The sequence below is a fragment of the Chenopodium album genome, chromosome 6 (assembly GCF_948465745.1).
Source record: "Chenopodium album chromosome 6, dcCheAlbu1.1, whole genome shotgun sequence".
NCBI classification, from domain to species: Eukaryota; Viridiplantae; Streptophyta; class Magnoliopsida; order Caryophyllales; family Amaranthaceae; genus Chenopodium; species Chenopodium album.
Window position 1 is genome coordinate 19,020,162 of NC_137839.1, and position 26,760 is coordinate 19,046,921.

Below are 26,760 nucleotides of genomic sequence, written 5' to 3' on the forward strand. Positions count from 1 at the left end.
TAGTGTCCTTTTTTTTTACTTTTGGTTTTTGGGATACATTTTCCTTCTTGCTAGTCCTTTGAGCCTTTTTCCCTTATTTTCAAGCCACATCTTTAGATCTTGAGCCTTTTGTTTCATTTTTGTTTTCATCTTTGGATTTTTGTGAAGCAAATGATCATTTTTTGGAGATTGTGGTATATAAGTTTGGTTATTGGTTAAAAAAGAAAGCAAGATCGTGTTTTTGTGTATATTTTGTGAATAATGCCAAGTGAATAAATGAAAAAAGCCTTCCAAAGTAAAAACAAAAAAAGGCAAGGACAAAGCAAGTGCAAAGTTGTAAAAGCCGTCCAAAGTTAAAAAGAGGCGAGGACAAAGCACTAATAAAGAAATATGAAAAAAAAAGTGAAAAATGCAAAAATATTTTTATGTGAGTATTCTTCCTTTTTGAGCATTGAGGACAATGCTCCATTTAAGCTTGGGGGGAAGCATTCTCACGCTTTTTGTGTATATGTTTGTGATCTTAGCTTTGAATAAGCTTGGGGGTGTTGGTATTTTTGTTTGGTGATTACTTGGTTATGGTGTAAAGAAATGCGCAATCTTTGCTTCACAATTTAGGTTAACCACCAAATTTTAAATTTAGCCTACCTTAACCCTTTTTGCCTTACGTTACAACCTTTTGAAAGACCTTTTGACCTAGGGGTTGAGTCATTCATCGGTGGAGGGAATCATGGGTTATAGCCTAAGGAAAGGGGATACGAGGTCAAGATGTCGAGTAAGCCAAAAATTTGATCTTTTTTCCGGTTCCTTCGTGGAATCTATGAGACGCTCACTAAGGGGAGATATGAGATTAGTAGGGGGAACGCGGTAAGAACGTTTGGGATGAAAGTGGAGTGTGATAACTAGTTCCTATGCTTAGCATATTTATGTTTCAATCAACCTTAGGTATCTTGGAGCGTGCACTCCCTTACTTATTTAGAAAGATTTGCATTCATTTATGCTTGTACATTTTAAAAAGTCCTTTCATGAACATGTGTTTGCTCTTCTTTTCTTTTGATTTCCTTCATTATGCTTTGCCTTATTTGTATTATTATGAGAGTTATGGATTAATCTCTTAGGAAACCTTTACGAGAGCATCACTCGTCCTCTAGGGCGATCTAGGGGTTTAAATGGCTTGTCTTTAGTTGCTAAAATTGACCGTGATTCCTACGAAAGTGAGTTAGTGTATATTCTCATCCTCTTTCTTTCTTGTTTCTTTATTTGCTTGAATAAATTCATCATTTTTCCCTTGGGTTAGATTTTATTTTGCTCGAGGACGAGCAAAAGTTTAGCTTGGGGGAATTTGATCCGTGTCATTTATGGCACCTTTAGGCTATGTTTTCTCTATATTTCTATGTTCTTTTTTTTAGTCTTTTATGTCATGTTTTAAGGGAATAATGCTTGATTTGCGTATTTGTGTGTTAGTTTAGAGAAATGCGTGCTTTTAGTGGTTTAATTTTCTTATTATTTTATTCATTTCTCGGCTTTTTCCCTCGCTTCTCCGTTTGTTTGAATTGTTTTCTAGGTGCGTCGAGCTTCCCGAGATTTAATCATCAAGGAGGGAGCTCAAGTGCATTCAAGGAATTTAATGGATCCAAGTTAGGGAAGCCAAGCACGCAAGTCAAGCCAATCCAAGAAACAAAGGAAAATGAAGGCTTACAAAGTATCAAAAAGGACCTTTGTGCATTGTTTAGTCCATATCTCGAATTATACAGATTGGATTGAAGTGATTCAAGTTGGGTTGGAAACTAGACTTAAAGAGCTTTCCAATGATAGGTCGCACGTTTTCATACGATTCTTAGATCGTGAGTTACAGCCTTCCAAAGTTGGCCCTGCAAATCTGTCGTAACCCATTTCTGCCATTTTGGGCAGTAACTCTCCGCAGGCTGGCCGCGGGCTCCCCGTGGGCGCGGGCTTTATCCGCGGGCGCGGCTTGTGGGGTGTCCGCGAGCGCGGCCGATTTTATCCGAGGGCGCGGACTTCTGGGTCTTTTACGATTTTAAGTTTCTTTTCTCCTTTTGTTTATATATTGTTTTGGGGGGTTTTTATTATCATTCATTCACATAATTCTTAATCTTAGAATAGTTCTCTCTCTTAGGTGGAGAGCTTCTCTATCTAGATTAGGCTAGATTAGGAGTAGTTTTAGAGAGAGAAAGTGAAGGATTTCAATGGTGATTGAGAGATTGAAGATACAAGGGTGACAATTGTGTTCAAGATCTTCTCTATTATCAATGAGCATTCTTAACTCTATCTCACCTTATTGCTTTGTTTAATTTCATGTTTGTTTGGTTTAATTTTGATGCTTGATTAGTGTAATTGTTCTTGATATTTTGTTGATTCTTGATCTCCATAGTTGTTAGTTGATAGATGATGATTCTTGAATAGTTGTTTGGCTAGGAATTAGGTGAAACTTGTATGATTGATTAATTGGGATTAATTTTGGAATTGTGTTGATTGATTGTTGATATTAAAGTGATTAGTGAAGGTTTGCATGTGTGTAATTCAATTAGGCCTTGAGAATTATGCTAGATTGCATTGTAATTGCTAATGACATGAACAATTGATTTAGGAATTGCAATTATCGATTGGTTTTGATTGTGATTCTCTTAGTTTGTTTTCATAGTGAACCCTAGCTTAACAATTAGGAGATAGCTATTTGATTCCTATTGATTGCTCTTATCATTAGTCCTCACAACCTTTGATTGGCATACTCTTCCCAAGTTGTTGCAATTGACATGATTACTTGTTGATCCCCGTTCCTAGTGTTTTATTTCCTTGGTTACTTGTTTTGTTAGTTGTTAGTATTCTCTCTTACCTTCGTCTTCGACCTAGCTTAGGCGCATAATTGAAAGTGCTTGAACATTACCGTTCCTTTGGGTTCGACCCTTGACTTGCCTCTACACTCGTATTTAGGTTTGTTAAGTGTTTATAAATTTAGTTTGACCGAGGGAAGATTAAATAACGACCTAGTTTTCCCCTCGTCACTAACTTGTGCAATATTGCTCCCCAATAATACAAGTGTAATAATTGGATCATCACAGGGTCATTGAAAGGCGAAGGCCATGACCAAAAGAAAACACACAAAAGCACGCAATCAGCAAAGCTGAGTACATACAAGCTACAACGTACCAAACCTAGCATGCTCAACTAATTAAAGTAAATAAACATACAACACGAATTCATTAATCAAGACTCCACACTTAAAAAATTCAATCGACTCAACATAGTTACTAGTCAATTCCAAACACTTGACTCTTTATATTTAATTTAATTAATTTAATTTGGAGTAAGCAATAGACGAGGTTGTCCAATCCACCAAATCATTTTGGTCCCAAATGACCATTTAAAATAAAAGTTTAGCGCAATGCAAGAATGGGCGCGACTCCATTCTCACAAAGTTAGTCTAGGATCCCATCTAACTTTCATTATAAAATAAAAATGTAAATACCAAAATAAAAGAGGACATGTTGATCAAACAAGCCTCGAAAATCCACGGGCTACCACCGTGTACCCCAACCCATAATTGTCAATACTCTAGAAGTGCACGCTTTCTAGAGTTTTATTGCTCATCCATGTTTCACTTTACGTGATTACAATTTTAATTAATAGCCGACTCAATCAAATAAACCATACATAAAAAGCATACATCAATTTACTTTTAATCTTATTTAGGACAATGGTGATCACATCACAAATTGACCTTTAATTTCATTAAACTTCCAAATTATCCAAACTGTTGAACATAGTCAACCCACCTATTTCGGATTAATCCACTTTTACTCAACATACTAACAAGTCATGCTTGATTAATAAATAAAATAAATAACAACCTTGTGGAATAATTAATAAATTCATTCCACTTAAACCATTCAATTCCAATCCTTTAATAATCCAAATGTGGTTAACAAACCAATCCAATAAAATTATGCTTGTATCAACATTCCATACAAACAATTAATCCAATATAATTCAACATGTTTGCATCCATAATTTCATACAAACATAATCAATTCATCAAAACATGTCTCATAAACATAAGCACATGAATTAATTAAATGTATAATCAAACAATTTTCATCCAAGTGTTCTCTCTAATCATGAAACTAAGTTCTTTTCTTTGGTACCTAAACATGATACTACTTACAATGAAGTAGACATGTACGTACCTCGTGTAAACAATCCTTTGTGCCACTTTTAATCACTTAAAAGTCTCCTAAGAAATAATCACTTCCTAGAAAACAAGCAACAACAATAAATTAATACTTAACCAAATTTCCAACAATATAATTTAGATTAAAACTCCTTCAAACTTCATTAAAACATGTTTTTATGCTTAATTAATTATTAGAAATATAATAGGAACAAAAGCCCCAAATTAATTGATCATAAGAACCCTAAAATCCTAATTTAAATAAATTGAACCCTAGGTTTTAAAATTACAAAATCTGAAAATTTATAACATAATTAAAATATGAAATTATAGGTTTAAGCTATCAAAAACATGATTTTGATACTAAAAATATAATCTTTATACTACAAAATCAAAACCCAAAACAATTAAATCAATTCTAAGCAAAACTAAAAAATAAAAAAAAAAAAGGAGGAAAGGGGAGTGGGCCACGGCTGGGCCACTGGTGGGTCGCCGGTGTCAGGTGGCCGGCGGTGGTGAGGGGCGCCGGTGGTGGCTGGGCGGCATAAGGGCGGCAACAATGGTGGTGAGTGTGAGTGAAACTCGCGTAAGGAGGAGAAAGAAGAAAGAAAAGGAAAGAAAAGAAAATAAAAGGAAAAAGAAAAATAAAAGGAAAATAAGAAAATAAAATAAAGAAGAGAGAAAATAAGACTAACCTTTAGTGTGGGAAAAATTTTGGGGATGTATGGGGTATTTATAGGAGAGAGAGTGGTGTAGGGCAAGTTGTAAGATTGGGCCTCATAAAATTAATGGGCCAATTGAATATGTAAAGTGAGATTTGCTTTGATTGTTTGGACATGAATTATAGAATGATGGTTCATAAAAAAAAAAAATCATAATGTAATAAAAATAATTTTCCATCAAAAATAATTTGAAACTTTTTAAAATAAAATTAGGAAAAGTACTAATAAATATTATAAATAAAGTAAAATTTCATTTATAATATATTTAAAAATATGGGGGATTACAATGGTACTGGGCTATGTATGGCCATTAGATCAGTGGTCGGACGTTGTATAAGTTTGCTAAATTTCGGGCACTTATCACATTTCTTTACCAAAGACATGGCATCCTCCTCAAGGGTGGGCCAGAAGTAGCCCTGCCGCCTGGCCCTTTCTGCTAGAGACTTGCCGCCTATATGTGAGGCACAGATTCTCGCATGCAAATCCTCCAAAATGTCATGCCCCTTATTTGGGTGGTGCATTTCAAGAAAGGTTGTAAAACCCTTTCTTAAAAAGCTTTCCTTTATGAATCTCAAAGTTGGCCGCATGCTTTTTCAGTGCGGCTGCTTCTACAGCTGAGTCTGCAGTGTGTCGTCTAGCAGATATGCCCAGATGTTATCCATCAGGTAGAGGTTCGGTCGAGTACTCCAATGAGATCTTCTTCAATGCTTCGATTTTCCATAACTTCCCAGAAGACTGACCGAGGTGTATCGCATGAGGCGAATGATGCCAGCTTAGAGAGAGCATCCGCCTGATTGTTTTCGGAACGGGGCATTTGACTCAAATTGAATTCTTCGAGTGTCCCGACCTCAACTTTGACCGCCTGCAAATATTGGATCATAGCTAGGGATGTCAACGGGGCGGGGCGGGTTTTGGCATTCCCATCCCCATCCCCGTCTCCCATTTACATCCCCATCCCTACCCCGCATCCCCACGGCGTCTGGAATTTCTCCTCATCCCCGCCTCGACAGGTCTTACTTCAAAACCACCCCCGCCCCATCCCTATGTGGATATCCATCCCCGTTTCAGCCCCTCATAATCCCCACCCCATCCCCACAAAATCCCCACCTGAAATCCACCATAAATAATATATTTAAATCTATTCCAAAAAAATATATGTACTACAGTCAGGCATACAACTTAAATTAAAATAAAGTAGTACATACTAAATATTTTGAAGAAAAAAAATCAGTAACTCCAAATTGTCCAAACACACTAGTATAAAAACACATTTTGGCACCGAGTTATTGGCACCGGTTCTTAAAAAGCGGTTGTAAAAAAATTAGGCGGGGCTTAGTATAATAGAAATGGCACCGGTTCAAACCAAACTGATGCCAAATTAGTGAAATTCAACCGGTTTTAAGTTTAACCGGTGGGAATTCCAAAAAAAAGCCCTGTATACTCTTGCGTGACTTGCGTTCTCTCTCTCTCCTCAAATCCCCTCCTCTCTCGTCTCTTCAGTCACTTGCCTCCTCTTTCTCTTTCTTTCTCAAAGATCTATCTCTAATTCTCTGCTCCACCACTCCCCATCCACCGCCGCCTCACACTCTCTTTCATTCTTCTCTCTCCTTATTCCCAGATTTTCTTTCTTTCACTCCCTCTCTTCGCAGCAGTTGGAATTAAGGGTGACAGCAGTGGTGAATGGTGTCGTGACCATCGTAATTGATGGTCTATTTATTTATTAGTGCTAGATCTTAGCAGATGTGGTGGATTTCTTCATGAAGGTATGTTGTTCTTTGATTTGAAATCTAGGGTTTATGATTTTTATCCATTCAAGTGTCTATTTTTGCCTTTAAATACAAAATTGAATCCTACAGCTAGTTAATTGAGCTAGATCTTCGACATTGTTCACATGCATATGTGTTGGTGACAAATTAACAATTCAGGCAAACCCTAAATTATTCTTCAGTTTCGTAGGTGGTCCAGCACGGTGGTTGAGGGAAGCGATAACAACTTGTATTCGTCAGTTTTGTGTTTTTGCAATTTAGCCAAACCCTAAATTTTATGAGGTGTCCTCTCAAGTCTCAACAGGTCAGCTATGGTTTTTTTTTATATCTTGTTATAATATATAAAAATTCATTCTTTTAATCATTATATGCTTTCGAATTTTTCAATTTAAATCTGTGATGTTATTGGTTTTTATTAATTTTCTTGATTTTGTTCGTTGTGAATGATAATAAGAACATTAGATGACAAATTTGTCCAAAAAATCTATAAGGGTTCATAAATTGATGATTTTGGTGTTTTAAATCAAAGGGTAGTTAAGTATAAGCTTTGTTATTTCCGTTCATATGTTAGGGATAATAATCCCTTATTTACAGTTATCTTTATCTGGTTAGGATAGCCTATGTATGTCTAATTAATTAATTTAGTTTGATTTGTTCTATGAGCTTTGTTTAATCGGCTAAAAATGTTCATTTTGTAGAACTAAAAATGCTCATTGATGTATCAATTGAAGCTGGTGAAATTTGTGCACTTTGTTTTTAGAAGTTGGTTAATTTGATGGATTGTATAATGTTTTTTATTTTGTAAAATATTTTTTATTTATCGACACTGAAATATTTGGAAATTTGTTATTTTTACCTCTTGAGTCTGATGAGTAATTGTTTGAACAAAAAGGCAAATAAGGAGTATAAAACTTGGCCTTTCATTCAAATTACCATGTAAAAGAAATTGTAATTCTAAACTCATCATTGCTTTGCAAAATTAAGCTTTTATACTCCCTGCTTTTTTTCTAAAAAAATAATTAAAACAAACCCCTTGATTTATCCCCACTCAAAGAACAAATTATATTAATGTTTTAATCACCAAAAATGAAATATGACGGCATTAGTTATGGACTATGTCTAAAAATGAAATGTATAAGGACTTTTATCAATGGTTGTGGAATAGGGATAATAGGCATTAATTGCTTTTTCAAAAAATGGGAAAAATAAGGTAATTAACGGGAATTTGAACTGCAGATTTTTGTTATGTACTTCGTATCTTAAAGCACTAAACCATTGTGCTACATTTATGCTTTGTTTTGATAGAAAACAAGGAAGGAAAGGAAGGGGAGGGATAAAAGAGGAAGGGAAGAGAGAAGAAAGGGAGGGGAGGGGGAGGGGGAGGGGAGCTTCATATTCCCTCCAAATCTCTCCAAATTTGGAGAGATTATGCTTATAAAAGAGAGAGGGAAAATGAATCCCTCCCTCTTCTTTCCCTTCCTTCCCCCAATCCTTTACCCAAATAAGAGAGTGTGTCTCCCTACCTTTCTTTTCCTATCTTTTCCTTTTATTTCCTTCTATTCAAGCAAGGTGTTAGTATATATGTCTATTGATTGCAGTATATACATTATTTATATTTTTCTACTGATTGAGGCCCCAATCAAATTTGGGCCCCTTGTGCTGCACTGGCTAAGGGCCAACCTTGTTAATATCATCATTTATTTGCCAAAAAATGGGCTATTTTATAGTATAACTGGTAGGTCCTTTACTCTTAAGGTCTTTTTCTAAATTACAATTGGTTTGTGATTTTATTAATATAGTTGATGATTTTAAAACTACTTTTATTCGTCCCATTTCTAAATTAATAGAAGACCAACCTTGATTATTTATATTTCTATTGTGGCTTTAGAAATTTATGGAAGATAACATATAATGTGACACACTTTAGTCATCCCTAGAATCTGATTTGTGATTCCATTCATGCAGATGAAGTCTTATGTTTGGTTACAAACTGCTGATGGATAAATTCAGCAAGTTGAGGAAGAAGTTGCTATGTTTTGCCTTGCTATATGCCGAGAAATACTTCGAAAAGGCATGGAATACTCCAAATTAAATGCTATTGTACTTCCAGAACGGGTAAATTCAACAACCCTGAGTTTAATTCTGGATTATTGTGGAAGAATATTCTGGATTTCATCAAGTGCCTGGCCACTCTATGAAGGTGCTTTATTGTGAAAGAATATTGTGTTAAGTTGCTAAGTAGATTTCATTTTATTTGTTTCATTAAATTTTACTGATCAGGGATTGAAAACATCGTATGTCTTGTACTAAAGGCTATATGACCCATTTTCTTCCCTTCTTTGTTTGCTTTAGGAGCGGAAGGCATTTGATGATAGGTTTATCATATTAGATACCAAAAATTATGCGAGTTAGCATCTGCTGCTGATAGCCTTCAATTAAAATTTTTGGTTGATCTTACAAGCCGCACACTTGCTAGAATAATTGAAGGAAAGACTCCGGAGGAGATACGTGAGATATTCATACAGAGGTTGATTTTTGTTGGTAGAAAGACAAATATGTATACATCATGTGGCTTACTTCGTGTTGACATATAGTTCATTGTGTATTACAGGAAGAGAAGTTGGAGCCTTTAAAAAATGTGACTGATGATCCCCGCATTTGACTACTGAATCGATTGTATGCTAGAAAGAGGAAGGAATTGAAAGAAAGAGAACAGAAGAAGGTGTGCTATTCTAGTGTCCGTGTCTTTATTTTTCTACTCTATTTATGATTTTAAAAGTACTAGCTGTGGTTAAGGAAATTGGATTTAGGAACAATGATATTAAAATTTTTCTTTAAGGGATGTAATACACCTATGGTCTCTCACTTGCGCCCGCCTATATGGGGTACACAATTTCATCGGGATTTGCAGATGTACTGCAATCTAATATTATAATACCATCATCCCTAATTCGTCACACCGGTTTTTGTTGAAAACCATTTGAAATGTAGAGACTATGTATTTAATTTTGTATAAGATAATACTTCGTAGTATTCGTATTTGTTTACAGCTTCCTCAGCGTTATTGGGGTTGATTCATGTTTATCATGCCTGGTAGGACAATTCTATTTCACTAGGCTCCAGAGCATACTGGTAATTGTTACATACAAATGGCAGTATGATGCTCATTAATATCAAAATTTGGATGCATGGGTCACCACCTTTAATTAATGATCAGAATCTTGTTTTATAAAGCTATTAAAGTTATGACATGTGTATCTTAATATCTGGTAATAATTTTAGTTTCGACATGCTAAGAATTAATATATATTGTGTGTTTTATCATGTATTTCAGATTGAAGTTGAAGAAGAGCATGTTTATAAACGCTCTGTTTATGATCTTTTGTCATTTATAAATGGTGGAGAGAATGGTAAAATTGAAATTTATGTTTATTTATAGTTTAACGCATGCTTATTAATTGGTGTGATGAAGTCTCTAAGGAAACTGAGTGCACAATTTGTGGTCTGCCTTAAACTATTTGGTGTTGTCATGTGTGAGAGGCATCCTCTGAGAATTTTGAGCTGCAATTAAATTTGTTGCCTCTCTTTGTTGGTTCTTACTTTCTTTAAAATTTGTTTATAACTGGGTGGTAAGATCGTAAGAGTGACTTGATGTGGGAGTTTGGTGAGTTTCTTACTTTCTTTAGTAACTGTAAGTCTTGCTCAATTTCTTTTGGTGGGGGATAAGAGTTGCATATTGGGTAACTGAGAGATCCTTGTTCATCTTGAACGGATGAGCAAGAGTCTATTCAACCTTTCTAGGTGATTTTATGTGTAAATGAGGTTTGACTTAAACATATTCTTTTTGTTTGAGTACCCGCGTATGATAAAATTTGGTTGTTTTCTCAATACTGCATTTGATAAACATTGTCAGTTTAGTACTATGAAAATGTATTACTACTGTAATGAAATAGAAGATATGCAATAATGTTTTATTAAGTAGTAATAAAATATTAAGTCATTACATATACATTAAAATCATACAATGTATACACTATTAAATCAGTAATAATCAGTTTATTAGTAACAATCTTTTTTAATAAAGAGAGTTAAAGCAAGACCTTTTCTGATAAATTGTTGGCAGGTCCCTCATTTGGTGCTCACTTGTCTTTCATTATAGAGGCCAAAAAAAACTTTAGTGGTCTTGGTGTGAACATAAATCCAATGGAAGATGATGTTGAGGTTTGTAAAGAAGTGAAGCCAGAACCGATTGATTTCTCCGATTCTCCATTCGTTTCTGCCAGCAGGATTATATGCTTGGTAGTTGGTATCACCAGACAATGAATCTTTCCTTGTATGTTGGATCTTCTGATAATCTTTATGTGCATAGCCTTGCAGCTGCTTGCCTCATACCTGCCAGCAGAATGTTTAGTACCTGCCAGCAGAATGTAGAGTCCATGATTAATATGCATGTTGTTGCATATGTTGCTCTGTATGTAACTTGTATTTTATTTTATTTTTTTGGACCAAAATTGTAATATTACGCCTTTTTAAAATGAAAATATGTAAGTTTATATATATGTTAGTGTGTGTATATATCAATTTAAGTAAAAAAAAAATGCAAAATGCAAAAAAAAAAGTATTTTTTGGGCCATTTTTGGCACCGGTTTTGAACTAGAACCGTGCCAAAAACCCCTTTTTTCCACCGGTTCTGAACCGGTGCAAAAAATCCCACTTTTTGGCATCCCTCAAATATTCAACGGTTCAAAATCGGTGCCATAGGGGGGTTTTGAACCGGTGTCATTCTACATTTTTCTACTAGTGAAAGTCCAAATATTAAAAATACTACAAGTCTACAAATAATAAATTAAAATACATTATAAGAAATCCATTAGTGTAGACACCCAAATGTGTCTCTCCAAAACCAAACCAAGTGATGAATATCTTTCATGTCATTTGATTATCGAACAAAGCGAAAGTGTGAAAAGTCTAGTGATGAGGATGTTTTTATTAAAATATCTCTTCTTTCTGTTTTTGAAAATATTTCTTTTCTTACCATATTTATGGAAAACTTAGGAAGTTATGGCCAAAATACTAAACTAGGCTCAAACCGGATTTTACCTACGGCCAATGATCATGTGGAGGGTCCAAAGGTTTAATCCTATTCCTAAACTAATTAGGATTTATTAGAAGCTTCTATGAGTTTCGAAAAGATCTTAATTATCCTTTTTGAAAAGATTAAATCAAAGAGTTTGAAATTGAATAAAACTTTCCTTTTTTTAAATCCTAATTCTATTGAATTTAAAGATGTTCAAAGACAGTCATATATTATTTTGTGCCTCATAATCTTTATCCAAATCTTATATGGTTGGATAGATCTTGAAATTATCTTTCCAATGATATATTATAATATTAATTCCAAGATATAACGAAAAATATATGAATGGAATACGAAACTCTATCCAAAACTGACACCCTTCCACTATTTCGGCCATATCTTTTTACCTATAAAAGATTTTAATCTGATTCTAATTGGGTTGGAAATTAGACTTCAAGAGATTTCCAAAGACATATTATATGACTTATTTGGACTTCTGGATCAAAAGATATGATAAAAACAAAATCCGCAAAAAAGTTGTCCCAGCGCCAAACGGCAGGTCTGTCGCCTGGCGACGAGCTTGTCGTCTGGTGCTAACTCCTGTCATTGCCGACAGAAGGTCTTTTATTCCAAATAGGACTCGAACTCTTTTTTATCGTTTCCGTGTTATTTTCTCTATAAATAGGGGTCGTATCTCCCTGTTTATAGTCAGTAACAACAATCATCTCTCTCTCTAAAAGCTAGAAGGTTATTCTTTCTCTCTCTCTCTCTCTATTCTTTTTCTAAACCTTCCTTTTACAAAATTCCTCATACATTAGTTCTAGACACACCTAGCCAAGTTCGAAGTTGTCTTCGCCCTAGACGGGAAAGGTTGATAATTTCTGAGGGTTTGGTCCCAAATCTATATTTCAATTATTTAATTTAATTGTTTATTATTTTCCTTGAAGTTACTAACGTATGTATTTTGTTATTAGAAAGAGATACGAGGCATCGAAGTAAGTTCTTTAATTGTATTATTGATCTTTTGATATAGAAATCATGCTTAGATTATTTTGTTGATTCCTAGTATAATGTTAGGATGTTTTATTGCCTCCTAGTATCATGTTTAGGGTAATAACTAAGATTGCTAATATCATGTATGTTTCTATGATGCTTCCTATTCTTTCCTTATATCATGTTAGGGCTAAAACTTTAATCTTTATTGTTTAGTGACATGCTAGGGTTTGTTATTAATCATGTTAGGATCATGCCTAGATCTTGCTATTAATATTATGTTCTATTGAAATTATTATTTTTATGATGATGATTAATATTATGTTGCTTGATATGATATATTATTGTTATTGCTTGATTACGCCTTTTATGCATGTTTAAAGGGAATTTGTACTTGTAATCACGCTTAATAAGATAATTAATAATCTTGTTTATGGTTAATTTGATTATAATTCAAGTGATCGCCAATAATAGATTTATTTGTGCATTAATATTTAACCAACATAAATTAAACAGGTTTAGGGTAAACCTATTGATTGTATGTTAATTAGAAAGCGCACATGAATACGAGAAGAATAAAGTAGAGGCCTATTTTTAGGGCAAGTTCAATCTTTTTTAGGTTGGATTTGTACCTTCATCCCCGAACTTCCAGTCATGGTTCCAGATCTATTGGAGTTAACAATCTCTTTGATCATTAAGGGGTGTAACCTTCACCCTGTGAACGGTTTACAAGTTCCTAAAAGTTGTTGGCGACTCTTTAACTCTAGCTTCCTTCCCTTTGGAGCCATCATGCTTAAGTGTATGATCACAGTGGGGCTCAAGTGTGGGATGACTTGAAATATTCCCTATAATTAGGCCTTAAATTATTCGGTGCAAACTCCACTTGTTCTGGAATCGATATCCCATGTTTCAAATACAATGTAACTATTAATTAATCTATGTAACAAATATTAATGCACAAAAAAAAATCTATTATTATTATTTTTTTTTTAATTAAGTTACATTGTATTTATTATTTAATTAATAATAATTAAAACCCACTAACTTAGCATATTCATCATCCTTGAATTCTCCACAATCTGCAAATAAAATGTAACTTAATTAAAAATAATAATAATAATAATAATAATAATAATATTATTATTATTATTATTATTATTATTATTATTATTATTAATTAAATAAAATGTTATTTTAGCTATCTATCTTTAAGAGTAGCCCATATCCAATTTTGAGCACACATCAAAGCTTCGACTGCTTCCGGTAAAAGCCAACTACGACAAGGATTAAGAACCCGACCACTTGTGCTAAATGCGAACTCCGATGCAACAGTAGAAACAGGAATGCTCAATATATCTCGTGCTATTTGCTGAAGAATGGGATATGTGCCTCTATTTTTTCCACCAATTAAGAATATCAAAATTTTGCACTAGAGGCACATTAGCAGCATCTAAATACTTATCCAATTCAGAAATTTCATGACTTGGGTCCTTATCTTGTTGCAAAAATTCTGCAAATTCTTGCATAAAGGCCTCTTCATTGGCTTTGCTACTACTACCCAAATCAAAAGGTTGTTGGCTACTACTACCTTGGGTTTTACCAATCTTAGACCCATATTCTTCAACCAATGTTCGTAAAAGATCACTAATTCTACCAACCTTAGTTTCAAAGTCATGCTCATCAAAATTTTGCAAAATAAAACCGAATAAGAGCCATTTTGCATCTAAGATCTAGTATTGTTGCCACTCCCATTAAACCATTATTATTTATTATATTTTTGTAACATAATGTCAGCCATTTTAGCCAACTAGAAATTGCAATTCTCAAAGCACAAATTTTAGGAAAATAAAGATCTGAAAAGTTAAGGGTAGTTTTACTAAATACTTCTAAATGTTCACATATTTTCTCAACTTTTTCCCAATCTCAGGGGTCGGTGGATTCTTATATCAATTATTTCGAGGACTTAAAACAACAAACACTTCTCAATAATAAATAGCAATAGAAAGCATTTCATAAGTAGAATTCCACCGAGTTTTGTAATCAAGTGCTAACGTTCTAGTACACTCAGGAGCTATTTTCTTAGCCACTTGTTCAAACTTTTGTACTCTCTTATCAGAAGCAGTCCAAAACACAACACTCGCCCTAATTATTTGAACACCATTTGATACCATAGCACTTAAACCATCTTGAACAATCAAATTTAATATGTGAGCACAACAACGCATATGAAAAAAATCACCTCGTAATAAAAAGTGAGCTATATGGAAACACTCCTTTCAAAATTTCCATTATTGCATCATCAGTCGAACAATTATCCACAATTATAGAAGACAAACTAAGATCAAGATTCCATGATTAAATGCTTTCTTTCAATGCATCAGCAAGAACCTCAGCAGCATGAGGAGCAGGGACATATAAAAACCTATCAAAACCAATGAAATTGACATATAAAAATCTATTATCATCACTTGTAATTACTATGATATTTTTCAGGGATCAACAATATAAAGGTATGTTTTCATTTTAAATCTCACACAAAAAACTATAACAATACAAAGGCAACCAAAAAATTAAGCAAGTTTTAAGTAACTAGAAAACGATACCTTATGATCAAACTTTGCTACATCCATGTATTATCAATAAAATGTGAGGTGACTGCCATATAACCTTTTCTCTAGTTTTCAGCAATCCACATGTCAATAGTTTAGGCAATCTTATCCTTTGCTTTCCTCAACAAGGTTGCAACATTCTCCTTCTCAAGCTCATATCTTTTCATAATATCTTTTCTAGTTGTGTTGCGAGATGGCACTTTAAATACAGGTTAGAGTGTCTTGCTATAATTTCTAAAACCCATATGCTCAACTATGCTAATTGGATACTCATGAAAAATAATCATCATCTCCGCCAAGTCTCTTCTTCCATCTTCTTGGTAGAATTCATAAGGAGCCAATGTCATTGTGTCATTCTTATCATTCAAGTTTTTTTTGTACCGAACAATCTTGTTTGTTGAATATCTTGACATACTCTTTTGGACATATGTTTAAATGATCTTTCAAATGAGTAGTTTCTACTTTTGACCCACCAGCAAGTAGCTTGGAGCAATGGTTGCACTCAGCTTTTACCAGATCACCAACCATGTTTCTCTTAAAGTCAGTCCACACTGCTGAAGTATGCCTACTAGTTATTGGTAGGACAGAAGGATTGGAATTAGTCTCCACAAGACTTTCGTCATCATCCAATATAATGTAATTAGAGTCTTACTAGCTGGAGTGGGAACACTAGCATTATTGTCATTCTTTGATATTATTCTCCTCAAAAACAATTGTAGTAATGAATTGGTCAATGCATGAACAAACTAATACTTTCAACAATTCATCACATAATCCTTTAGTGTACTACACGTTACTTTAATATTACTAGCTAAAGTGATAACCTATCATTTTTTTTAAGGACATTCCCAGAGAAACAACTACACATTACTTAACAAAACATCCCTACCAGCAAGGTTACAAATAAAATCAGTAGTCAGTCCAAACTTTTCTATCTAATTCCCCAATAGGCCATACACTCCTCAAGTAATGACATATAACAAATACAAATACAAATTATTGTAGCATCTGACCCTTAATTCCTTGAACCTCCCAATTTCCCATACACTCCTCAAGTTAACAATAGACAAAACAGAACGAATACAAATAAAAATTATTCAGTTGGGATTTTCTTCACAAAATCAAATACAAATAGACATGAAATGTAATTTTCTAAATGTTGCAGCTTATCTACACTTCTAGAGCAGATCATTTATATCAATATTAATTATATCATGCAACTGAAATAAAAAAAAGTAATTAAACAACATAGAAAATTATTTAGTTGATTAGTCAAATTATTTTTCATAAAAAAAACAAGTAATTAAACTCATACAAAATCAAAGTTGTAGTTTTAAGCATCCAAAATCTAAATGGCTTCTTAATTTCTTGGTTGATTAGTCAACTTATTTTTCATCAAAATAATTAGGGTCAAAAACAAAGAGAGAGTTAGAGAGACTGAGAGAGTACTGAATAGGAAGAAGTGCATATCGGAGTTTTGGTCGGAGAGTTGACTAGCGCACAACTGATCAGCGACGAGATTCAGAGGTGGTGATTTATTAGATCTTGAAAGGAAGTAAGGTAAAAGGAGAGAGGGGAGAGTAGTGTCGGCTAGGGCCTAGGGTTGAGAATGATTGAATAAGTGTGGTTTTTTTTTTTTTGTTTTTTTTTCTCAGGAGGTCTAGAAACTTCGTTAGTTAAGTCAGTAACTCTTTTCTCAGGAGGCCTAGGGCAGAGGGCTAACAAGCCTTGGCAAAGATTGCAAATGTTGCTTTAACTTTTGGAAGGTCGCCTCAACATCATTCCCCCATTCAAACATAGCCTTCTTCCTGGTTGCTTGGAAGAAGTAAAGGCACTTGTCGCCTGAGCGGCTGAGGAATCTCCCAAGGCCTCCATGTAACCTATTAATTTCTGCAATTCTTTTATAGTGCGGGTTAACTTCATGTCAATGACCGCCTTTATTTTCTCGAGGTTGACCCCTATCCCCCTATAGTCAATCAGGAATCCGAGAAACTTTCCAGACTCAACACCAAAGACACACTTCTTAGAATTGAGCATGCTCTTGTGCCGCCTGAGTGTGGTGAATGTTTCTTGGAGGTCAACAAGGTGATCCACCTATTTCTTAGATTTGACTATCATGTCATCGATGTACACCTCTACATTCCTCGCAATTTGATTAATGAAGACTGTATTAATCATTGATGGGAAAGTAGCAAGCGGATTCTTCAATTTAAACGGCATCACAGTACAACAGAATAACCCCTTATCAGTGACTAATACCGTCTTCTCTTGATCTTTTTTCCACAAGGGAATCTGATGAAAGCATGAATAGGCATCCATGAAACTCATCAGGCATGTCCGGCTGTAGAGTTGACCAGACTCTCAATCTTTGGAAGTGGATAAATGTCCTTCGGTCATGCTATATTTAAGTTAGTGTAATCAACACACATGCGTCAGGTTCCATTCAGCGTCTTTACAAGCACAACGTTTGCAACCTAGTCAGGGAAGTTACATGGCCAAATGAACCCAACGTCTAACAGCTTTTTAACCTCGGCAGTTGCCGCCTGATTTTTTTTCTTTGCCGTGATTTCTTTTCTTTTGCTGGATGGGCTTCTTTTTTGGATCCATGGCGAGTTTGTGGATAGCAAGATCCGGGCAGATGCCTGGCATCTCTTAGACTTCAAAGGCAAAAATTTCTTTGAATTCCTTCAGCACAAGGTGTAATTCTGCACCCAACTTCGCAAAAGCAACTATCCCCACCTTTACGGTACGCTCTATACGACTGTCGTCCAGGGCGATATCAATGTGTTCGCCAGCCAGCTGGGGACGGAGGTTGTCTGACTGTTCCCCAGTCAGTGATTATTATTGCTTTTCCTTTTTAACCACCACCAGCTCGTCAGATTTTCTTTTCTTTGCGACCCGTGGGGCTGGATCAGGATCCTTGACATCGTCAAGGTCTATTGGCTCCTTCCCCTGTCCGGCTGATGTGACCGTGGATTTGACGTTTGAGAGATAGCACTCTCTAGCCGTCTTCTGATCCCCGTTTAAGGAGCCTACAAAGCCATCATCCCTTTCATATTTCAGCAATATGAAAGTTAAAATGATGACGGCCTTGCACTCGTTCAGAGTGGGGCAGCCTAAAATAAGGTTATAGGCGGTTAGTTCTTCAACCACCAAAAACCAGATGACCATATAGCGTCCTTATTTATAGGGTCCTAGAAAGGTGTGCCCCTTCCCTAGGGTTTGATGACCTAGGTATTTGGGTTGCGCCGTTTTGCGGCTATCTATGGATTTGGGTCTTGAAGGCCGCCATTTCCCCTCAAAATATCCTCCTGCCACGTGTTGTTCCCCAGTTGGTCCACTTTGGGATTCCCCTGGGGTGACATATGTCGGGCTCTTATAGGTCCACGTGGACGAGTAGAAATACCCAAATTAAAGAAGATAAGACCTTTTTGTATAAGAGCACCAGCATTCACAAGGATTATAATCCTTTTAGGTGTCATTTTCCTTCCTTTTCAACTTCTGTATTGATGTCAACATTGCTAAAAGGATCCTTTTAGCAATAGTATACCAGCGTTTCCTTTCTGTGGAAAGGAAATCACTCCTCGTCCCACAAGCCAAAAAATGAACAACAAAAAAAAAGAAAAAAAAAAAAGAAAAGTGGCATCATTGGCGGAAAATGCCAAATCAACGAAAACAATTTGGATTAAAGACTGACACTTGTCACAAGGTTAATGGTGACATAATTTTTGTGGCTTAAATATCTAAAACGGCTAAAATTTGTTAACAGTAACTTATTTCAGAAAACCAAAAGCACCCACGGTCATAAAACAATTTTCTCTATATTTAAGTATAATTTTGCCATATTTTCACACACTCTCATTTTTCCCCATTTTTCCCCATTAATCTCATATAAGTGGAAAAAATCTCATATCACTCAAACAATTTTTTTTCTTCATTTCACTTCCAATTTCAAATACCCTTCAATATGGATCGTAATAATTCAAATTACAAGAATAATATGAATTTTCCAAATTAGCCAAACTTTCAATTTAATCAAAATAATCCTCCTTTTGATCCAAATTTATTGAGTAATCCTCATTTTCAAGCTGCTTTGCAATGGTTTAGTAGTCAATCAAGACCAATAAATGTCAATAATATTCCACAATGTCAATCTTCTTTCCCTTTTCTTCAAAGTAGCTCGTTATCTCAACAATCTCTTGGTAATATGTCGATTTTTCCCATTTCTGAACATTTCACTTAGAACATGGATCAATCACCTGGAGGTTTTGGTGGTAGCAATGCAACTCCAGCAGAGGAGAGTAGTGATGAACATGTGGAACAATTAGTGGGGGTGCAACATCTAGAAGAAATTAACGATGTTGATGTCAAAATTCCCAAAAAAAATGTCAACACCACGGGGCAAAGGAAAAACCTATCATGGAGCATAGCTGAAGACAAAGCACTTGTATTGGCCTACATAAACACATAAAGTGACGTAGTGAGAGGAACCAAGATAAAAAGAAGTGGGTTATGGGTTGACATCTATAGCCGTTAGATCATCATCACTCATGGTATAAAAATTTATACCATCCTTCTCTCTCTACCACTTTCTCACTCCTCCACATCATTTATACCACAATACAATATACATTCTCCAAAAATCACCCCACCCATGGTATAAAAAAAGTTTACCACCACACTTTCTCTCACATACATGTATTAATTATACAATTAATTTAATTATAATTATATTTTATTTTATTATTGGAAATAACAAATTAATGTTTGTAAAGTTAATTAAATAAAATAAGCAATTTATGCAGTAAAAAGCAAATTCGAAAAAATATATAAAACTATATCAATATGGGTGTCTATGTGTAGGTCTTGAAAAATTATGAACAATGGTAATTTTTTCATAATTATTTACTTTATAATTTTTTCTTAAAATGCAATTGAAAAAAAATATAAAAGATACATGATAGCTAGGCCACATGGCGTGACCTCATTGGTTTATGTTACACGGGGACCAAAGCAAATGTTTACCATGGGATGGTATATACCATTCCATGGTATACTTTTACACCACCATTGTTGTAAAAATTATCATATTTTAGATGAATATTTACAACGTGGTATAAAATTATACCACGAGTGTTAATGCTCTTACGAACGTTCTAAAATATAAAACCCTGATGAAATAAAGGTAAGAAACATTAAATCGATGCAAAATCGATGGGATTTTATCAATTTACATTGTAGTAAATGGGTAGATGCATATGGGTATCGCTATCAAACCAAGGGTAGTGGTGAGTCCGAGCAAAATTTGGATAAATTTGCTCACAAAGATTATTACGCAACTAACAACAAGATGTTTTGTTTGTTGCACTGTTATGAGGAATTGAGAAAATATCCGATATGGGAACCTTCTTTGGCCAAAGATCAATCTAATATGTTACCCGATGGCCAACAAACGTCAACTGAAACTGGGGGAAGTGGTAAAAGATCACAACCCGATTCACCATCCGAGGTTGGAAGAAGAGGTAAAAGACCTGCTGGCATAAAACAAACAAAGATGAAAGGTAAAACATCTTGTAGGGAATATTTCAAGCATTATCCGTAGCTTGAACCCCACTGTGATCATACACTAAAGTACGGTGGCGTCCAAAGGGAAAGAAGATAGAGCAAAAGAGTCGCCAACAAGTTTTAGGAACTTGTAAACCGTTCACAAGGTGAAGGTTACACCCCTTAACGATACAAGAGATCGTCAACTCCAATAGGTCTGGAACCATGACTGGTAGTTCGGGGATGAAGGTACAAATCCAACCTAAAAGAGATTGAACCTGCCCTAATAATAGGTCTCTACTTTATTCTGATCGTATTCATGTGCGCTTTCTTACTAACATGCAATCAATAGGTTTAACCCTAAACCGGTTTATCTATGTTGGTTGAATATTAATGCAAAAATAAATCTATTATTGGTGATCACTTGAATTATAATCAAATTAACCCTAAACAAGATTATTAATTATTTTATTAAGCGTGATTACAAGTACATATTCCCTTTAAACATGCATAAAAGGCGTGATCAAGCAATAACAATAAATATAATCAAGCAACATAATAATAATCAAAATAATTAAAATAATTATCATAATAAAATTAATCATGTTAAAGCATAATAATAGTAAGATCCTAGGCATGATACTAACAATATTAATAACAAACCCTAGCATGTCACTAAGCAATAAAGATCAAAGCTTTAATCTTAACATGATACTAACATCAATAAATATTAGGAAGAACATAAAAGGCATCATACTTTTAATCATACTTGATATTAAAGTTACCCTAGACATGATACTAGGAAGATCAAAACACCCTAACATAACATTAGGAATCATAATAACAACCTAAGCATGATTTCTATATCATAATATCAATAAAAACCATTAAAGTACTTACTTGGATGCCTCTTACCTCTTTCTAATAACAAAATACACGCGTTAGTAACTTCAAGGAAAATAATAATCAAAACAAATAAATTAAATAATTGAAATAGAGATTTGGGACCAAACCCTCAAAAATTAAAACCTTTCACGTCTAGGGCGAAGGCAACTTCGAACAATGCTTGGTGTATCTAGGTCTTGTGAATGCGGAATTTTGTATGCAAAAGGGTTGATTTAGAAAAAAGAGAGAGAGAAGCTTTAGCTTATAGAGAGAAAGAATTAGAAAACTAGAGAGTTGATGATTGTAGATAGATAAAAACAGAGTTTTTAGGAGACTATTTATAGAGAAAATCTGCCAAAAAGATAGAAAAAACAAATCAGAGTTCTGACGCAAATAAAACTTGATTAGCGCCGACGCTGGCAATTGGCGCCCGACGCTAACATTAGCGCCAGGCTTAGCGCCAGGCGCTAATGTCTGGCGTTAGGCGCTAATCCCGTTTTTGACGCGTTTTCTAAAATCATATAGAATTTAATCGTACAGGAGGATAAAATCGTATTTTCCTCAAAAACACTCTTTTATTCTGAACAAAAGTCAATTTATCAATGCTAATTGAATTAGGAATGAAAAGAACCTTCTAGAAGAATCTAGAAGACTAAAACCATTCCTAATTGCATTAGGAACGATAAATCCATATTAGGCCCTCCTCTAGATCATTGGGCCGCATATAAGGCTCAAACCGAGCCCAGTTTAGTAATTTGGCCAGAACTTCCTCAATATTCATCGGAATTGGGCTTATAATATATTGTTGGAAGTTCTTTTCAAGCCCTATCCAACTATACTACTATTGGACCCATATCATGGACCAACCAAACTGGATTGACTGTTTTCTTAAAATAGGTTTTCAAAAACAGAGAGAAGAAAAATAAATTAAAACTATCTGCAACACTAGACTTTTCACACTTTCACTTCATTCGATTATGATTCGACGTGAAAGACACTCATCACCGGGTTTGGTTTTGGGGAGACACAAATGGGTGTCTACACATCTACTACTTCATCTTCAAGTATAAATCTTGAAGTGTTAAACACAAATTTTAACTAATTTGGTGATAAGTTGAATGATTTAGGTGGGCGACTTCTAGATCAGTTGAAGGAAAGAGATGAAGTTAAAAAAACACAAGTTGAAGAAAAGAAAAGGCAAAAGGACGAGGCCATGAAGTTTAGAATGTTAGAAAGGTTAATGCAGAAGCCCGTTCTTGATGAAGTTGAATTAGAGATGTATGTGTAAGAAACTTATAGATGAATTCAGTAGTAGATTTTCGATTTGATTTAATTTAATTTACTTGATTGTACCGAGTTATCATGATTTGTTATTACGATTATGTGTTTTATGTTATATTATTATTGTAATTTTACAGAATTATTATCAATGTACCATTTTAATATGAGTATAATTTCTATGTATTAATATGAATTTTAGTTGTACTAAATTGAGTTAAAGTCTGTTAATGTTACTTTATATTATTGTGATAATTTATAAGATTGCTACCCATGAAATTGCATCTAACCAAAATCTTATCTTCTGACATCCTTTGTTTTATAACAACATATCATTATCATAAATCTTATCTTCTGACTAACCTTATCGTTTTTTTGTCAAGATAATTTATCGGATTGCTCCCAATAACATTTCATCCAACCAAAATCCTATCTTCTGACATCCTTTTTTGTAAGACCACATATCCTTATTAGAAATCTTATCTTATGACTAACCTTATCCTATTATCTATAAAATTCATAATATTACTCCTAATAACATTACATCTATTAATATCAACCTTTTATTTCCCTTTAGCATTAAAAAAAAACCCAAAACCTTCTACTTCAAATATTGTTTGGTAATAAACATAACATGAATTTCAATTCAAACTCCTCAAGCTCTTCTTCTTCGTCTTCAAGTTCAACTGATGAAATCTATGATCAAATGGTCATGAATTTTATCAATGATAGTCATCGATTACAAGTAATGCAAAATGCATTACTCGTAGCTGTAAACAATTCAGTACAACAAAATGAACAAAAACGTCAAAGAAAACAAAGAATAACTATGTCGAGAAATGGTGAAGCGGCTCACAAAAATTTAGTTGCAGATTACTTTAGTGACCAATCGGTATACAATGAAACCGCATTTCGAAGCAAGTTTCGTATGTGAAGACCCCTTTTCCTTCGCATTGTCAACACATTAAGTGAAACTAACCGTTTCTTCCAACAACACCCAGAAGCTACCATGCGTCTTGGTGTTTTACCCCTTCAGAAATGCACAACAGCCATACGTATGTTAGCTGATGGTTGTTCAGCTGATCAAGTAGATGAGTATCTCAAGCTCGGTGAAAGCATTGCTAGAGAATGTCTTGCACAGTTTGTTTACGGAGTAATTGCTCAATTTGTAACTAAGTACCTTTGCAGGCCAACATTGGAAGATATCCAACGCCTCCTTAGAGAAGGGGAGGACAGAGGTTTCCTTGTCATGTTGAGCAGCATTGATTGATTGCATTGGGTATGGAAAAATTTTCTAGATGGATGGAAAGGAATATATCAAGGAAGATCTAAAACGACGACTATTATTTTAGAAGCGATTACGTCCAGGGATTTATGGATTTGGCACGCCTGGATCCTGCAACGACATAATGTACTTCAACGTTCTCCGGTGTTTGATGATATAATAAATAATCGTGCTCCACAAGTTCTGTTCACTGCTAACGGAAATAATTACAACAAAGGATATTATCTCACATATGGGTGACAAGGTAAAGTCGTATCCCCAAATCAAAAATAATTACCTAAGTCCTCTAACTAAAGTATATAGGGAAGTAGGGTCGAACTCCACAGGGAAACAAGTCTTTCTATTCCTAAATTAACTAATATAATCTAGATTATTAGGTAACCAATATGTGAATTTGAATGTAAAACTAAACTGCGAAGATTAAGAATAAGGAGAGAATACTATATAAAATGATCTAGGGCATAGGTTCACCAATAAATAATATTCCAGGGTAGAATATAATAATCATTCATCAATGCATATATTAATCAGATTATAAAGGGCTTTCGCTACGTATTATAATCACACAATTAATTTACCGGTATTAAATCTCATCTTTCGAATCTCGACCTAACCATTTATAAATTAACCTGCCGATTGAAACTAGACCTAAACATCAATTCTCATCTGTCGAATCTCGAATCAATATTGTCAAACTCATGCATAAAAGATCAGGCCTAATCTAGTCACAGAGCATTAAATCAATCAATAGGAAATTAATCTAGCATTGACAATCAACGACAATAAATTACCCTTTCATATTATTTATGGATCCCCATAAACCCTAGAAATAGAACTACTCACACATAATTAAATATAAACTAAACAAAGCAATTAAACAAGACATGATTAAAGGAATAAAATAAACAACTAAGATTAAGAGAAGAGAAATCGTTACCAAACTAATCTGTATTAATGGAAATAATTAAGAACAAGAGTTGAGAGAAAAGTTAAGAGAGAGAAAAATCCTAAGTAGAGAGAGAAAGTCTAAGAAAGAAAGGTCCTCAAAATTCCGTACAAAACTCGACTATAAAAGTTTCCTAATTAAAACTAAACTAATCAGGCTCCATAAAAACACGCGCCCGATCGGGCGAAGGGCCGCCCGATCGGGCCCGCCTTTTCCTTCGCGCTCTTTCTCAGCAGCATCGCCCGATTGTGCTAGGCGCTCGCACGATCGGGCGCGCTATAAGCATGCACAATACCAAGCAACGCCGCGCTCGATCGTGCTAGACCTTGCCCGATCAGGCCCTTGCTTCACTTCGAGGCTCGGACTTCGATTGGGCTTGATTTCTCGGCCCAATCCGAATTTCCTCTTCGGGTCTTGAATACTCGGTCCAAATACCTCGGGATCCCAATTACCGAGCCCTTAATCCCCGGCTCGATGACTCTAACCGGCCTTGGGCTTCAAAGATGGTCGTGCACTTCTAATTCCCGTAGTCGCTTCATGAAAAAACCCGAGAAAATGCTCCAAAGGCGCAATTTCCTACAAAACTCAACAAAGACTACGAAAACACTAGAAAACACAAATTAGTAATAAAAGTGGCTCGAAAGAGCCAAAAACACTACTAATTATGACCAAGGGACGGGGGTAAATTACTATATAAAATGGACATATCAATGGGATATATCCAAAATGGTCGTCATTCATAGATGCTATTGCAGCCCCACAAACTTTAAAGGATAAATTGTTCACTACACGTCAAGAGAGTACTAGAAAGGATGTTGAGTGTGCATTTGGTGTGTTACAAGCTCGGTTTGCAATAATTAGGAATCCTGCTTTGGCATGGAGTGTAGAGTTGATGTGGAAAATAATGGTGACTTGCATCATCATCCACAACATGATAGTTGAAGACGAGCGTGATACATATTTTAACTATAAAGATCCATTTGAATTCGCCCAAGAACAGCTTGAAAATATGCTAGGGTCGTCCTCAACCAGAAATGCAACAACATTTACCGTACCTCCCGGGCATTATGATCCTGATAATTTTAGTAGATTGATAGCTTTAAGAGGGGAGATTCGCGATAGACAAGTTCATGAGGCATTAAAGAACGACTTGATTGAGCATTTATATATGGGCAAGGTCAACAAGCTCGGTTGAAATTAGCATTTTAATAGTTTTAAATTATGTATTTTATTTTCGTTGCTTATTTTCATCCTTGTATTTTTTTTTTGATTCATGTGTTTTAATTCATGTATTTCGTATTTTATAATTTTTTACATTAACATGTTAATGTGAAAAAGTATTAGTTGACGTATTTTTGTTCAATTAATAATAATAATAATAATAATAATAATAATAATAATAATTAACAAACGTTAATAATAATTAAGTGTATAAATAGGTGAGAGAATATATGGTGGGATACTCATTGAAGTTGGAAATATTTAAGAAA

The 26,760-nt window shown here is 34.7% G+C and overlaps 1 protein-coding gene and 1 long non-coding RNA gene across 7 annotated transcripts; both read left to right on the forward strand.

The window, feature by feature from the left end:
* Positions 1-6,283: 6,283 nt before the first annotated feature.
* LOC145634697 (uncharacterized) lies at positions 6,284-11,170 on the forward strand. 6 transcript variants are annotated; one of them, XR_014113491.1, is made up of 7 exons: positions 6,284-6,650; positions 6,836-6,957; positions 8,619-8,853; positions 9,006-9,180; positions 9,265-9,375; positions 9,988-10,063; positions 10,777-11,170. It is a non-coding gene; the product is annotated as an uncharacterized LOC145634697 (long non-coding RNA). The 6 variants fall into 6 exon arrangements; XR_014113495.1 differs by lacking the exon at positions 9,988-10,063 and having other exon boundaries at positions 6,285-6,650; XR_014113490.1 differs by having other exon boundaries at positions 6,286-6,650; positions 9,988-11,170.
* A 12,878-nt stretch (positions 11,171-24,048) lies between these two features.
* On the forward strand, positions 24,049-26,465 carry LOC145636753 (uncharacterized). Its single transcript, XM_081688308.1, has 2 exons — positions 24,049-24,277; positions 26,014-26,465. Exons 1-2 carry the CDS (start codon positions 24,049-24,051, stop codon positions 26,463-26,465), a joined length of 681 nt encoding a protein of 226 aa, XP_081544434.1.
* The last annotated feature ends 295 nt before the right edge of the window (positions 26,466-26,760 follow it).